This window comes from Saccopteryx bilineata, chromosome 3 (assembly GCF_036850765.1).
Source record: "Saccopteryx bilineata isolate mSacBil1 chromosome 3, mSacBil1_pri_phased_curated, whole genome shotgun sequence".
In the NCBI taxonomy this organism is placed as follows: domain Eukaryota; kingdom Metazoa; phylum Chordata; class Mammalia; order Chiroptera; family Emballonuridae; genus Saccopteryx; species Saccopteryx bilineata.
Window position 1 is genome coordinate 312,133,902 of NC_089492.1, and position 14,329 is coordinate 312,148,230.

Genomic DNA, 14,329 nt, shown 5'->3' on the forward strand with positions numbered 1-14,329 from the left:
CTCGCCTTTGTCTCTTTGGAGCCAAGCACAGAGCCTGCACACTGGGAGGACTTGTTGAGTGAATGGGGAGATGCTGCTAGACCAGGAGGAAGAGGGGAGCATCAGGCTGCAGGCCAGTTTGGGGTTTGCTTCACGTGGGTCTGGGTGACGGAGGGACGAGTCCTGGAGTCCTGGATGTCAGTGTCTGTAGGACTGTCCGGGTGGAAGAGAAGCCACTGAGGCTGCTCCCCCATCCCCAGCTGTCTGACAGCAAAGATGCCTTTAAGAAGACGTGGAACCCCAAATTCACGCTCCGCTCACACTACGACGGCATCCGTTCCCTGGCTTTCCACCACAGCCAGTCAGCTTTGCTCACTGCTTCCGAGGACGGCACGCTCAAGCTCTGGAACCTGCAGAAGGCCGTCACAGCCAAGAAGTGAGGGCACCACCCAGGGGTGGAAGACTGGAGGAGCAGGCATTTGGGGACAGGGTGATGGGGTGCTCTCAGTAACATCTGTCTCCCTGCAGGAATGCTGCACTAGATGTGGAACCTATTCATGCCTTCCGGGCTCACAGGTAGGGAGGGAGGGACCCTCAGAGGCAGGCTGACTGGCTTGCTCATTGCCATCCCAGGGGGCTATAGCAGAAGGCAGGGCCACAGGAGGGCTCTGAGTTCCTGGGACCCTCTGTACACACACCTCTTGCTCCTGGTGTTCTGCAGACACTTTCAGTGTCCCCATAGCTGGTTCTCAGCACAGCTTTCGGAGGAGGAAACAGACATGGGGTTCAGGGAGTGCAGAGGACAGGCAGCTTGCCTGGGTGGCACAACAAGAGCCCCAGAAGCCAAATTCCTTTTGGCCACCCTGGAAAAATGCTAGTAGAGAAAGAATTCCAAGGTCCCAGGGATGGGCGAGCACTGAGTTTTTCTCTCTCCCCCCTGTGTATTCTCCAGGGGCCCTGTGTTGGCAGTAGCCATGGGTAGCAACAGTGAATACTGTTACAGTGGTGGCGCAGATGCCCGCATCCACAGCTGGAAGATTCCAGACCTCAACATGGACCCCTACGATGGTTACGGTGAGACGGCTCCCCCACCCTGCCTGCCTTTCCCTCGTCGTCTGCTGGGGCCTCTTCATTCCCTTGGCGCATATCGATAGTGTCCGCTCGTGCCCACCACTGCAGGTGCTGGTGGTTGGTGGGGGACAACAAGGGGTGCCCAGCTTGGCGAAGCATGGAACAGCCTGACAGTATGTGACGGAAGGTCGGACAGGATGGTTGCACTGACAGCGTGGGGCCAGGACCAGCATGTGGGCAGGGCGATGGCCCCGGTGCTGCTGAGTCAGCAGGGGCGTGGGGCCAGGGGAGAAGGGTGACGAGAAACTAGCTGGCCGGCTCGTAGGGAGTCTGCACTTCATCCTTGGGGCACCTTTCATAGTGATCTGGAGGAGTGACCAGAACGCCCTGTGTGGACTCGAGTGACCAGGGAGGCGATGGTGGGAATGACCAGAGGACTTTGGAAAGACTGGGCAAGGCTGGTGTGTGAAGCAGAAGAGACTGCAGGGATTCAGGGCAGGGCCAACCCTTAGGGCCCAGGCTTTGAAGAGGGTCTTGGACCAGAGTCACCGTTATTCCTTTTCTCCTTAACTAAGTTTTTAAAAGTATATTCAGTTGCCCACTTTATGCCAGGCACTAGGGTGGGCCCTGGAGGAACGGCAGGGAACAGGGCCATCTCTACTCTGTGGAGCTTCCATGGGCTGCCTTCAGAGACCTAAAGTCTTCCCAGAAAAGCAAATGGTCAGAGCGAGCGCCGCTGCCAGGGCGCGTGTGGTGGGGACAGGTCCAAGGGCATGGCGACTGTTAGTGTGGAGCTGGGGGAGTGTGCGGCAGAGCATGTGCTCCAGGCTCTTCACGAGGGGGCTGGCATCCCTGATACAGTGCATCTCTTTTTGGTGGGTCCAGACCCCAGTGTGCTGAGCCACGTACTGGAAGGTCATGGGGATGCCGTGTGGGGCCTGGCCTTCAGTCTTGCCTCCCAGCGCCTGGCCTCCTGCTCCGCTGATGGCACCGTCCGCATCTGGGACCCCAGCAGCAGCAGCCCGACCTGCCTCTGTACCTTCCCCACAGCCAGCGGTGAGTGGAAGGACAATGGGGAGAGTGACTTCTGCACCCCAGTCCCAGGGCAGACCAGTCGCTGAGGCAGCCTTCCCTCCTCTCCGCCCTCAGACCACAGGATCCCCACTTCAGTGGCCTTCACCAGCACCGAGCCTGCCCACATTGTGGCCTCCTTCCGCTCTGGCGACACCATCCTGTATGACCTGGAGGCTGGTAGTGCCCTCCTCACACTGGAGTCCCAGGGGAGCAGCGGTAAGAGGGTCCTGGGGCCAGGGCTGGTGACTGAATGCCTCCAAGGCCCCAGCGCTCCGTAATTTTGGTGACTTGAGGTTCAGTCAGCTGCAGATGATTTCCCACAACCACTCTGAGTGGAAGGGAGATGAAGTTGCAGCCACTGCCCTAATGGACAGCCTGGGGTCTCGGGAGGCCTGAGAGGAGAGAGAGTTTCAGGGACTTGCTCGTCGGCTCACTTGGTGGCGTGAATAGGCCATCTCAATGTCCATCACCCCTCCTGCCCACTAAGACAGGCCCCAATACAGATGAGACACTGTGGCCCAGGAAAGGGTGTGGCGTTGGTGCCCAGCCTTCCTCTTCATCTAGGCCAGCGGTTCTCAACCTGTGGGTCGTGACCCCAGCGGGGTCGCCTAAAGCCATCAGAAAATACATAATGCATATCAGGTATTTATCATAACTATAGCAAAATTACAGTTATGAAGTAGCCACCAAAATTATTTTTTGGTTTGGGGTCACCGCAACATGAGGAACTGTATTGCGGGGTCCCAGCATTAGAAAGGTTGAGAACCACTGATCTAGGCAGAGACGGGGATGGCGGAGCATTGTCTTTATCTTGCCTTTGTCCTGGTCCCACGATTTTGCCCTGATGTTCCTCCCTGTCCCTGCTTTTCCTTCCAGGCCCAACCCAGATCAACCAGGTGGTGAGTCATCCAAACCAGCCCCTCACCATCACCGCTCATGACGACAGAGGCATCCGCTTCCTGGACAACCGGACAGGTGAGGCCCTGCCCTCTGGGCTCCCCCGCTCACTGCTTGTGGCAGGTGGGATGGACCAGCCTCAGACAGAATTCCTGCTGTCCATGTTAGAGGCTCTGAGCGTCCCTTTAGCCCCTTTACCTTCCTGGGCAAGGCACAGAGTGGGACAGTAACCTGTCACCCTTCTTCCCCCAGGGAAATGCGTGCACTCCATGGTTGCCCACCTGGATGCAGTCACCTGCCTGGCCGTGGACCCCAATGGTGTATTCTTAATGTCAGGAAGTAAGTTGGGATTCTCCTGGCTCCTGAGGAACAAAGGCTTGTGCCTTTCCCAGTAGGCCTGGGCACAGGGCAGCTGGGCAGGGAGCCTCTCAGTGGCAGGAAGAAAAGTGGTCACAACAGTGACAGCAAAGCACTGCACTCAGAGCCCCTGTAGGTACTTTCCTGCATCGTCCTATTTAATCTGAGTAACCCCACAAGGTGGGTTCTGTTATCCCCATTATACAGATGCAGGAACTTAGTAACTGGCACAGCCCAGTGGGTTGCAGACATTGAAGTTTGGGTCTTTTTGACTAAGTTCCCACAAGCTTTTTTAGTGTTTGTCACCAGCCTGCTCTCTGTGGTTAAGGGCACTGAGGCCGAGCAACTGTACGGCCGTTCCTTGAAGGGATGGGGTGGGACTTGGGCAGATGGAGAAGGGGCTGAAGCTCCCGAGAGAGTGATGGGTGTGTGCTGATGGGAGGTGAGCCTGCCATGGGGAAGGGGCTGCTACTTGCCTCTGCTGCCTAGTGTGGGATCATATGGAGTGTGAGCGCAGCAGAGGGAGCAGTGGTGGGGAGGTTATGGCCGGCATGGACTCGTCCTGTCCTCTCTGTCTGCCCATGATGGTAGCAGCTGTCTCTGAGGTGATGGGTGAGGTCATGGTCAGTGAGATGTCACCCTGGTAGGGAGGATTCGGTATAGGTTTCAGGTCCCCCCAGAAAGGGACAAAGAGAGAGCTGTCCCCCACTGCAGCCAGCCTGCTTCTTATGCCTAAGTCAGGCCCTCTCCCTCCAGTGGCTCATGGCCCCCAGGGCCAGCCCATTCTGCTCAGGCTCTCTGATCTCTCCTACCTTGCTTAGGCTGTGGCAGCCACACCTGCCTTATGTTAGTCCTCAGGGCCTCTCGCTGTCCCCACTGTTTGGAAGGCCTTCTCCCTAATTCCCCCTTTGCCATTCTGTTCTCACACTGATGGACTTGTGCCTAAAGCACTTGTGACCACCTGGCATTGTTTATTCTGTTTTCTTGTTTCCTGTTTCTTCCACACCAGAATGTCAGTACCACAGGGGCAGGTGATTTGCCTATTTTATTCATTGTATCCCCAAGACCCAGTACACAGTAGTTCAGTAAATGCTTGGTGACTAAATGGGTGGATGATTGATGGGGAACTCAGGAGGTAACCAGGCAGAGTTGGGTGGGAGGAAGATTGAGCCCCCACCTGACTCCGAGGCCTTGGAGAAACCAGCTGAGGGGTTTGGGTCTGAGCAAGTTCCTGTGGGGGTGGTGCTGCTGGGTGACAGCCATTCTGTTCCCCACCTGTGCAGGCCACGACTGCTCCCTGCGTCTGTGGAGCCTGGACAACAAAACGTGCGTGCAGGAGATCACAGCCCACCGCAAGAAGCATGAGGAGGCCATCCATGCTGTCGCCTGCCACCCTAGCAAGGCCCTCATTGCCAGTGCAGGCGCCGATGCCCTGGCCAAGGTCTTTGTATGATGCCCACCTAGTCCCTCCCTGGCCAGGGAGAGGGGCTGGGCGGGTGAGATTGAGGTGAGGAGCTGTGCTAAGAGGGAGGCTTGGTCCAGGAGGGCAGAAACCCTCTGCGTCCTCACCCACAATGGGACCTTCAGACACACCCCTTTGCCTGGCCCTTCCTAGGGTAGCAACTCCCATAGTCACAGTTGGGGCACCCTCTGTAGTCCTTGAGCATTCAGGGGTCCCTAGAGGGACCCAGAGTTGCTTTACCTCTTGTACCCTGCAGGTCATGGTTCAGTCTCCCCTCCCTTCTCTCTCCCACAGGTGACTTAGCCTCAGTCTGGAGGCCAGGAGGCCCAGCCTCTTCCCACCTGCCTCAAGCCTGGTGGTGCTAAAGGCTCTTTCCCCAGGAGGCCCTGCCCCTGGCCTGTCCTTCCCCCCAGCATCCAGCCTGGGGGGTTGCCTCCTTCAGGCGTCACCCTCCAAGATGGCCTCTGGGAGTTTCATCTCTGCCCTGCTGCCCACTCCTGGTTTCCTAGCTGCCTTGAGGGGGCAGGACAGCTAGGACTGGGTATCCTTGAGGATCAGCTTTTCCAAGATATCAGAAGGTGCCAGGTTCTCCCTTTGAACCCCCTCCCTCCTCTGTATCCTTCTAGACCTGGGTGGGAGCTGTGCTGGGAGGAACCCCAGATGCACCTGCTCTGGGTCTGCTGAGGAGCCATGGAGCCAGCTGGACCCAGGCTGTTTCAGTGGGAGTGCTGGGCCTGGCCCACCTCGGAAGCACACCCAGTCCCTCACCCTCCCCTCTAGTTCCTTCAACACAGCTCTCCAGACACTACCCAACACCGCCAGGGCCAGTAAACTGCCTGGGAGCAGGTAATGCCCTTCAGGGAGGCACCTGCCCTTACCACCCCCAACACTCCTCCACGGGGTCACCCATGGGGAGAGATGGCCTTCTCTTGACCCTCTCCGGACATGGAGGGTGGAGTGGGGTCCCCAGGGCCCCCCATAACTCCCTGTATATCTGTACAAATAAATGGGATTTTAATGGAGCCCCCGCCCCCATGTTATCACTGTGTGATAGTCTTGTCAGTCTCCTTTCCTGGCCTTCCCTCTTTCCCTCTATTTATTTCACTCTTCTTTTGGGTTCCACCCTGAGCCCTCAGGCCCCCTCCCAGACTTTCTGTTTATAAGCCCTGTCCCTCTCTGTCCTGGACTTGTCTGTGAAACTTGCCTCAATAAACCCTTTGGAGTAAGATGGGTGATGGTGCTGACTGTTGAGGGGATCTGGGACTTTGGGAGAGGAGTAACTGGTTCTGTCTGTGGTGGGTGGAGCTTGAAGAGGGATATGCTGATGGGTTGGTGTTTTGTGGTAGGGAAAGGGGGGCCAGAGAGGGGCCCAGAGCCTGGGTGTAGTGTGGGTGGAGGGACGGAAGTAAGGGCACAGGACCGAATCTCCCCATGCCCCTTTCCGAAAGCGCTCCCTCCCCAGGGGCCGCAACAGCAGCAGCCTGGGGCAGCACCCCATGAGCAGATAAGAGTGTAACAGTGTGTAACAGTGTAGCTTGAGACTCCTTGACCCCTCATGGCTGCCAGCCCCACCCCAGGATGTGGGATAGGTGGGGTGCGGCCAAAGGGCTAACCCCTTTCCTTCCTTGTCTGGTGCCTGGAATGACATGGAGTAGGGAGGGGGAGCCTGGTAGCTACTGGCACAGAAGAACACCTACGGCCTGACCTGTGGTGGCGCAGTGGATAAAGCGTCGACCTGGAAATGCTGAGGTCGCCGGTTCGAAACCCTGGACTTGCCTGGTCAAGGCACATATGGGAGTTGATGCTTCTAGCTCCTCCTCCCCTTCTCTCTCTGTCTCTCCTTTCTCTCTCCCTGTCTCTCCCTCTCCTCTCTGAAAAAATGAATAAATAAAAAAAAATGTTTAAAAAAAAAAAAAAAAAGACTAAGCCTTTCCCATCCTTTGGCCTGACCTGTGGTGGCGCAGTGGATAAAGCGTCGACCTGGAAATGCTGAGGTCGCTGGTTCGAAACCCTGGGTTTGCCTGGTCAAGGCACATATGGGAGTTGATGCTTCCTGCTCCTCCCCCTGTCTCTCTCTCTCTCTCTCTCTCTCCTTCTCTCTCTCCTCTCTAAAATGAATAAATAAAATTAAAAAAAAAAAAAAAAAAAGATGAGCATCTTTAAAAAAAAAAAAAAAAAGAAGAAGAACACCTACGCCATGCTGGGGACTGTTGGGAGGAGATGGGGAGCCCAAATGGGTCCCTTTGACATGGTTGAATCAGTGGTCACCTGTACAGTTAGCAGGAACCAGAACCTTGTTAACACATGCTATTTCTCTGGGCCTTTACAACCTTAAAAACTTGGGAGCTTTATTCATGCTTTATAGAGAAAGATGGAGGGTGAGGTGGGGGAGAGCTCAAGGGGCTTGCTTGTTCAAGGCCTTCAGCAGGTCATGAGAATTTGTATCTTGTAACTTGTCACTCCCTCTGCTGGCTCAGTCCACCACCTACCAGCAAAGTGTGCTTGGGCAAGTCCCAGCACCTCCTGGGTTGTTAAGGGCTGCAATCCAGTACCTGAAGTAGGGTTGCCTCGCCCCCATGAACAATTGAGGATGAAATCCTGCAAACCACTCACTTGGGACATGTTTTCAAGGGAAAGGGGTACTGGTGGGCAGCTGGCTATCAGGTGACACTGTCAGGAGCCTGGCTATGGGCTCCACATGGCCTCACACACACACACACACACCATCCCTCTGAGCTTTGAGCAGCTTCCCCAGGTGGTGGTTTGGGCTTTCGCTCCAGCCTCAGACTTCCTTCCCCAACCCCAGCCAGCACCCCTTTCCCGGATGTGGTGACAGAATCGCTACTGTACCAACCTCAGCTGTCCCCACCAACCCTTTACTAGGAAGGGGGGTTTGTCTCATGGCCCCCTTCCCCAACCAGCCTCTCAAACCAGACCTTGACTTCTTGATGAATGGGTTGGGGTGGTAGCATCTAGCTAGATCTTGAGAGAGTCATTTTGCTTCTGAGACAGGCTTGGCACACATTAGGTTGTCAGTCAATCTTGGATGATTGAACATACCCGCCTGAGTGCTTGAAGTGCCCACCTGTCTCCCTGCAAATTATAGCGAACGCCACCATTTACTGAACTGTGTTTCAGGCATCATTATACAATCTCATTATACTGGTAATTTCAAAGTTTTATATATATATATCTATAAATATATAAATCACTATAGTATAACCTCAGAATAACAAAAAACCTCGGGTTAAATCCTATTAACAGATGGAGAAACAGGCTCGGAGAGAGGAAGTCACCTACCTAAACGTCACACAGAAAGACAAATGCACATATACCCTGAACATGCGTTCTCCATCTATGGAACGGTGGGGGTGTGTTCTCCCTGGTTGCTGCGGCCCTTCAGGCACCCCAGGCTTTTTTGGCTCTTCACCATTCTGAGTACTAGGGTGGAGTGGGGAGCTGAGGGAAGGAAATTACACCACCCACTCTCCACCCAGGTCTGGTTCACTCCACCTTCCCCAAGGTTGCTGAATAGACCCGAGGCCAGGACTTTCCCACCTGTGGAATGGTCTGGGCTGGGGTACTCTGTAACACCACTTTCCTGGGGCTGGGGGGAAGGAAGGGGCAGAGCCGATGTTCTGAGAAGAGCGAGGCGGAGCCCAGAGAGCGTGACGGATCTGACACCCGGTTTCCCACCCTTTCCCCTGCGGTGGGCGCCGGATGCAGGGCCAAGCGAGACGTCCCTTTCCTTAAAGGGCCAGGCACGTCCTTCGCGGCCGCCCCCGCGGTCTGTGGTGGTGGTGGTGAGGCTGGCTCGCACCTACCTCTCCAGCTCAGCGAAAAGTGAACTTTGCAGACTCGTTTGTGTTGTGGGTTGGGATCAGTCCTACCTCCCTGCGCCGCATCTCCCTTCCCCGGCCCCCGAACTACGGCGGCGGAGGTGCTGAACCCGCCCTCCTCTTCCGCCCCCTCAGCACACTCCGCCCTCTATGACGTCACCGAAGCCGGCGCCGATTGGCTGGCAGTGCCGTCGCTCCTGACACTTCCTCCTGCGCCGCCACAACTGAGTTAAACTTTGGCGAAGGAAAAGGAGCCACCGGCGCGGGGCGACCCTCCCTTGCCCCACCTCCACTGCGGCCGGTAACGCCCCCTTCTTCTCGGGTCCCCAACCGAACTTTTTTCCAACTTCCGAGATCCGTAAGATTCTCTCCTTAGCACCCTGGCCCTCGGGATCCCTCTGCCCATCCCTGGACCCGTCGATCCTTGGGATCCACTCGATCCCCAGACTCAGACTCTTACTTTCCACTCCCAAGGTCTGGTGAATACCTCGGACCCCTTTAATTGGACCCTCTTCTTAGAGCCACTGGATTCTGGGGTTCCCCGTTCCTTTTTCAATCCTCTTTACGAAAGGCCTTTAGATCCTGGGCTTCGCTGATCTCTGCGACCCTGACCTACTAAATTTTCTTCTTTGATTTATTGAAACCTCTCAATCTCTGGGTCCCCAAGCCATTTCTTTTTTTTTCTGATCACCTGTGATTGCTTGGTTCCCGAGCTTCTGATCCACTAGATTTCTTTTCTTTACTATCCTAGGGTCCCGCCATCCTCGAGTCCCCTTAACCTGCCAGATTTCTTTTCTCGGATCCCCGGGATCCCGCGCTCCCACGACCAGCTTACGAGAACCCTTGGATACAGTGATCGGGGTTACCCGGGCTCCTCCAGCCGGATCCCGGGTGGGCACCGGGCGGCGAGCCCCGGGCCTCCCCCATGGCTGCAGCCCCCTCCCATCCCGCCGGGCTCCCGGGCTCTCCCGGGCCGGGGTCTCCTCCGCCCCCCGGCTTCTTGGACCTGCAGTCGCCGCCACCGCTGCTGCCCCAGATTTCGGTCCCGGCTCCGGGCCCCGGGGTCTCCTTCCACATCCAGATCGGGCTGACCCGCGAGTTCGTGCTGTTGCCCGCTGCCTCCGAGCTAGCCCATGTGAAGCAGCTGGCTTGCTCCATCGTGGACCAGAAGGTGAGGGCGCAGGGTTCCCCACATTCAGCTTCAGGAGAGATCTGGAGGAGGGAGGGGGACGCTGACAGTGGCGACTTGGATCCTGGCTTAGGGCAGGGGGAGGAAAGGGGTCTAAGTCTTGGGAGACTGAGGGATGGCTGTAGGGGTGTTGGCCCCAGTTGCCTCCTCATCCCCATTACCCGTTTGAGAGAGGCTTGGGCAGGGGTGGGGTGCCCCAGAGGCCTCCCCAAGTTGCAAGTCCGTGCATGTTGTTTTCTGCAGCCGGCAGAAAGGAAGGGAGGAACCCACCAGGTATAGAAGGAGGGAAGAGGAAGGGGAAGGTAGGGGCAGCAGATGGGGGTGGGGGAGCACTTCCCTGCCCAGGCCCATCTCTGACCTCCCATTTGGTGGAAACAGTAGAAACTGAAGCCGGGCTGGCTGTGGCGATCGGGTGACATGTGGAGGTGTGGGTGCTTGCCCGAGCTGCCGGGGGCAAGTGAGGTCTCAGAACCCACTCTCTGCCCTCTCCCAGGCCTGAGATACCTGTGGAGGGGCTGGCAACTCTTTTCAGAGTTCAGAGGCTGTGGGACTTGGTCCCCTTTCCTAATCAGTGTTCTCCCCATCCAAAATCCCTTCCTCCCCTGGGTCTGACGTCAGTCTTAGCTTTGGACACCAGGGTCACCAGGGTGGGGGCTGGGGGTGATGGCAAAAGGAAATCAGGTGAAACTCTGTGTCTGAATCCTAGGATATTAAAAATCAGATAGTAAGCTTCCCTGTTGTTGGAATTCTAGCCTGTCAAAATGTTATAATATTAGAATTCTAACTTGAAATATGCAACTGTAGGTAATTGAATTCCTCTGATATAGCTATTCAAACATTAGAATCCTAGGTTGTTTAAATACTAAAACATTAAAATGTTGGAATATTAGATCCCTGGGTTGTTGGAATCCTTTAATGCTAAGATATTCAAATATTAAAATCCTATACTGCTCACAAAAATTAGGGGATATTTCAAAGTAAATATGAAGCGATTAAAAAAAGCATTGATTTTGTTATTAAACAATAACATCAGAAAAGCAAACAAGTCAGAGAAAGTTGTTTGATTATGCAAATGATGTATAAAACCAACTTTTATTTCTTTGGTGAAAATGCACTATGCAAAAGGCTGAAAGTACTGAAGTACCAGCACGTTCCCTGATCCCCTTGTTTTTGTGAGCAGTGTAGTTTGTCAGACTCCTAGAACATTAAAATACTAGACTACTGCTGCTAATCTGGGTTGTTGGCAATCCTAAAACATATAATGAGAATATGTAGAACTCTAGAATGCCTGATTCTATAATGTAAGCAAGATGGAATCCTTAAATCTCCAATTTCAGAATCTTCTCAGACTCCTGGAAATGAATTCTTTGAGCTTCAGAGAAACATCTGGAACTGGTCCAACTCCCCCATTTTACAGACAAAGCTTAGACAAAGACCTTGTAGGCAGTAAGGGCTCAGGCGACCAAGTCACCTGTAGACCCTCTCCCAGTGGACAAGGACAGAGAGGACTTGCTTTGTCCGCCCCTACCCATCCCCCACATCAACAGGCCCAGCTCCCATGCCCAACTGAGCCTGCTTCTTGGGAAAACAGGCTGCGGGGGGGAGGGCAGATTGTCCCCTAGGTAAAATTCTTTGCCCAATGGTTTAGTCTTCAGCTACCCCCCCTCAGGCCTCACCCGTTTTATTTTCTGCCTTTTCCATCCAGGTGTGGTAGGGCCCCTTTCCTTCCTTCCAGCAGCTCCACCTGGGCTGTTTCACTTTCTGTTCTACCTACAAGGTTTCATTTCCTGCCCCCACCCTCCCAAGCTGGGGACCCAGACACCTGGGTCCTTTGGGCATTGGGTGGGAGGAACCTTTTATATTCAGCTCCTTTAATAACCTTCCCATGGCCCCCCATCCCACGAGTCCTAAAGCCCCTCCTTTCAGTTCGTCCTGCCCCAGTGCTGGGCCTGGAGCCAGGTAACTGGGACAATAGATCCAGGAAGGAAGCTGGCGGGAGGCGGGGGGGGGGGAGACACATAAGGAAAGGGGTGCTTACCCAGACTGCCACCCCCCACCCCCGATCTCCGGGAAATTCTAGGTGCCCAGGCTCCCGGAACCACTCTCCCTAACACCCCAGTGCGCTAACCCAGCAACCAAACTCTGGCCGGCAAACTCGCCCAGCACACCTGGGCCGTGGCACCCCGCTAGGCTCGAGTTGGGTCTGGGAGGGAGCCGGCAGGAAGCGAGGGGCCGCGGGGTCTCTGAATTTCCGGGGGAAACAGGAGGCCCTGCTCAGAGAGGGTTCCAGATCACTGCTTTTCCGTCACCACCTCCCTCTCCCGTCCCTCAGTTCCCTGAGTGTGGCTTCTACGGCCTTTACGACAAGATCCTGCTCTTCAAACATGATCCCACGTCCGCTAACCTCCTACAGCTGGTACGCTCGGCCGGAGACATCCAGGAAGGCGACCTGGTGGAGGTGGTGCTGTCGGGTGAGAGGCCAGGCCCGCCTAGGGGCAGGGCATCGAGTGAGGGTGGGGCATCTGAAGGAGTGGAAAGGCAGATGGGCCCAGACACTTGCTTCTTCCAGTTTGGAGCTACTGGTTGGTTCTAACACCTGGCTGCAAATTAGAATCATCTTGGGAGCCTTTACAAACGCCAGTTCCACTAAATTTATTGTTGTGCGCGCACACTGTGGAATTCGCACAGCGCTGAACATAAACCATCCACAGCAACACTGGTGAATTTCCCAAACCTGATGCCGAGAGACAGAAGCCAGAAGTCAAACTACATTCTGTATAATTCCATTTATGAAGCACAGAGTCAGATACAATTACTCTATGGTGTTTGAAGCCAGGAGAGTGGGTGCTTTGGGGGAAGATAGAGTGGGGTGGAAGACACAAGGAAGCTTTCTGGGGACTAGATTCCCATTCCTCCATCAGGGTGCTGGTGATGCGGTATGTACAGTTTGGCAGTTCTTAGAGCCATGCATTTCTGTGTCCTTTTCTAACCATATGTTAGACTTTCATATGAAGCTTAAAGTGTTTTGATGCCCACGCCTCCTTCCCTATGAAGTCTGACTGTGAGATGAGATGACCCCGGCACCTATATTTTCAGCCAGAATCTAATCCACTCACTGGCCATTCCCACACTTTTTTTTTTTTTTTTTTTTAATTTACAGAGACAGAGATAGAGACAGAGAGAGGGACAGAGAGACAGGAAGGGAGAAAGATGAGAAACATCAATTTTTCGTTGTGGTACTTTTTTTTTTCTTTTCTTTTTTTAGTTGTTCATTGATTGCCTTCTCATATGCGCCTTGACCGGAGCTACAGCAGACCGAGTAACCCCTTGCTCAAGCCAGCGACCTTGGGTCCAAGCTGGTGATCTTTGCTCAAACCAGATGAACCCGCGCTCACGCTGGCGATCTCGGGGTCTTGAACCTGGGTCCTCCGCATCCCAATCTGATGCTCTATCCACTGTGACTCCGCCTGGCCAAGCTGGCCATTCCCACTTTATAGATGGGCAAGCTCTCAGCATCTTAGACAGTCTGTGATCCTTGGTTCCTTCAGGAGAGAGGGGAATGGAAAGTACCTGCCTCATCCATGGTTGTATTTCTTACCCCACCCCTTATCACCCCTTGCACGCTGCAGTGCTCAGTTATATTTGTTGAATGTATGGATGACAATTAGAAGTTTGGGTTTAATTTCTTTGTGACCTTGTTCATGTTTTAAATATCCTATGTAGGCTAGCAACTCTTAGATTAAAAAATTTGTTGATTTATTTATTGGTTGATTTGAGAAAGAGAGAAACATTGATTTGCTGTTGCACCTGTTTATGCATTTATTGGTTGGTTCTTGTATGTGCCCTGACCAGGGATGGAACCCACAACCTTTGCATGCTGTGACAATGCTCTAACCAACAGAGCTACCCAGCAGTCAGGGCTGGAAGTCTTAGATTTTTATCTTCACCCTGGTCTCTCCCCTCAAACCAGGTTTTGTTCATGTATCTGTCTCCCTAACACTTTTACTTCGCATCTGCAGGCATCTCAGATATGGCCTACCCGAGACAGAAATTTAATTTTCCCCTTTTAAACCTGCTTTTCCTCAAAAAAAAAAAAAAAAGTTTTATAAACCTGCTTTTCCTCTAGTCTTCAACATCTTGGTGAAAGACACCACCATTCATCCAGGTGAACATGCCCCAAACCTTGGGACATCATGGCTCCTCTATTTTTCCCATCCCTTCACTTCATCTTCCTGCCTTTAATATACATTCTAAATTTATTTTGAACTACCTTCCCTGGTCCAAGCTTCCATCACCTCCTGTCTAGATTATTTCAGTAGCACCTCAGTCAGTTCATGATACTCCACTGCTCGGTATCCTTCCAGGGTTCCCCATTACTCTTGGAGTAAAATACAAACTCTTCAACACAACTTCAAGGCTGCTCATGATCTGGCCCCTGCCAATTCCCTAAATTCATCTCTT

General features: G+C 53.9%; 2 protein-coding genes and 1 long non-coding RNA gene across 8 annotated transcripts in view; 2 read left to right on the forward strand and 1 right to left on the reverse strand.

Moving 5' to 3' along the window:
* The window catches only part of STRN4 (striatin 4), a 28,127-nt gene extending 22,061 nt beyond the window's left edge, over positions 1–6,066 (forward strand). For 2 of the 3 annotated variants that reach the window (XM_066271721.1, XM_066271724.1), the window contains exons 10-18: positions 240–415; positions 508–555; positions 932–1,053; positions 1,936–2,106; positions 2,200–2,340; positions 3,001–3,099; positions 3,274–3,360; positions 4,662–4,885; positions 5,135–6,066. In XM_066271721.1, coding sequence (XP_066127818.1) covers positions 240–415; positions 508–555; positions 932–1,053; positions 1,936–2,106; positions 2,200–2,340; positions 3,001–3,099; positions 3,274–3,360; positions 4,662–4,831 — 1,014 coding nt within the window. In that variant the 3' untranslated portion in view covers positions 4,832–4,885; positions 5,135–6,066. The remainder of the gene's footprint in view (positions 1–239; positions 416–507; positions 556–931; positions 1,054–1,935; positions 2,107–2,199; positions 2,341–3,000; positions 3,100–3,273; positions 3,361–4,661; positions 4,886–5,134) is intronic. The other variant, XM_066271723.1, reaches the window with a different exon arrangement.
* A 2,761-nt stretch (positions 6,067–8,827) lies between these two features.
* Positions 8,828–14,329, forward strand: part of PRKD2 (protein kinase D2) — a 36,972-nt gene continuing 31,470 nt past the window's right edge. The window contains exons 1-3 of one of the 4 annotated variants that reach the window (XM_066271731.1): positions 8,828–9,037; positions 9,431–9,850; positions 12,201–12,339. In XM_066271731.1, coding sequence (XP_066127828.1) covers positions 9,605–9,850; positions 12,201–12,339 — 385 coding nt within the window. In that variant the 5' untranslated portion in view covers positions 8,828–9,037; positions 9,431–9,604. Of the gene's footprint in view, positions 9,154–9,430; positions 9,851–11,720; positions 11,828–12,200; positions 12,340–14,329 lie in introns of those variants that run through there. The other 3 variants (XM_066271729.1, XM_066271730.1, XM_066271733.1) reach the window with 3 other exon arrangements.
* On the reverse strand, positions 9,778–11,594 carry LOC136332248 (uncharacterized). The gene is made up of 3 exons (XR_010730610.1): positions 11,545–11,594; positions 10,227–10,312; positions 9,778–9,891 (listed from the first exon to the last, which is right to left on the reverse strand). It is a non-coding gene; the product is annotated as an uncharacterized lncRNA (long non-coding RNA).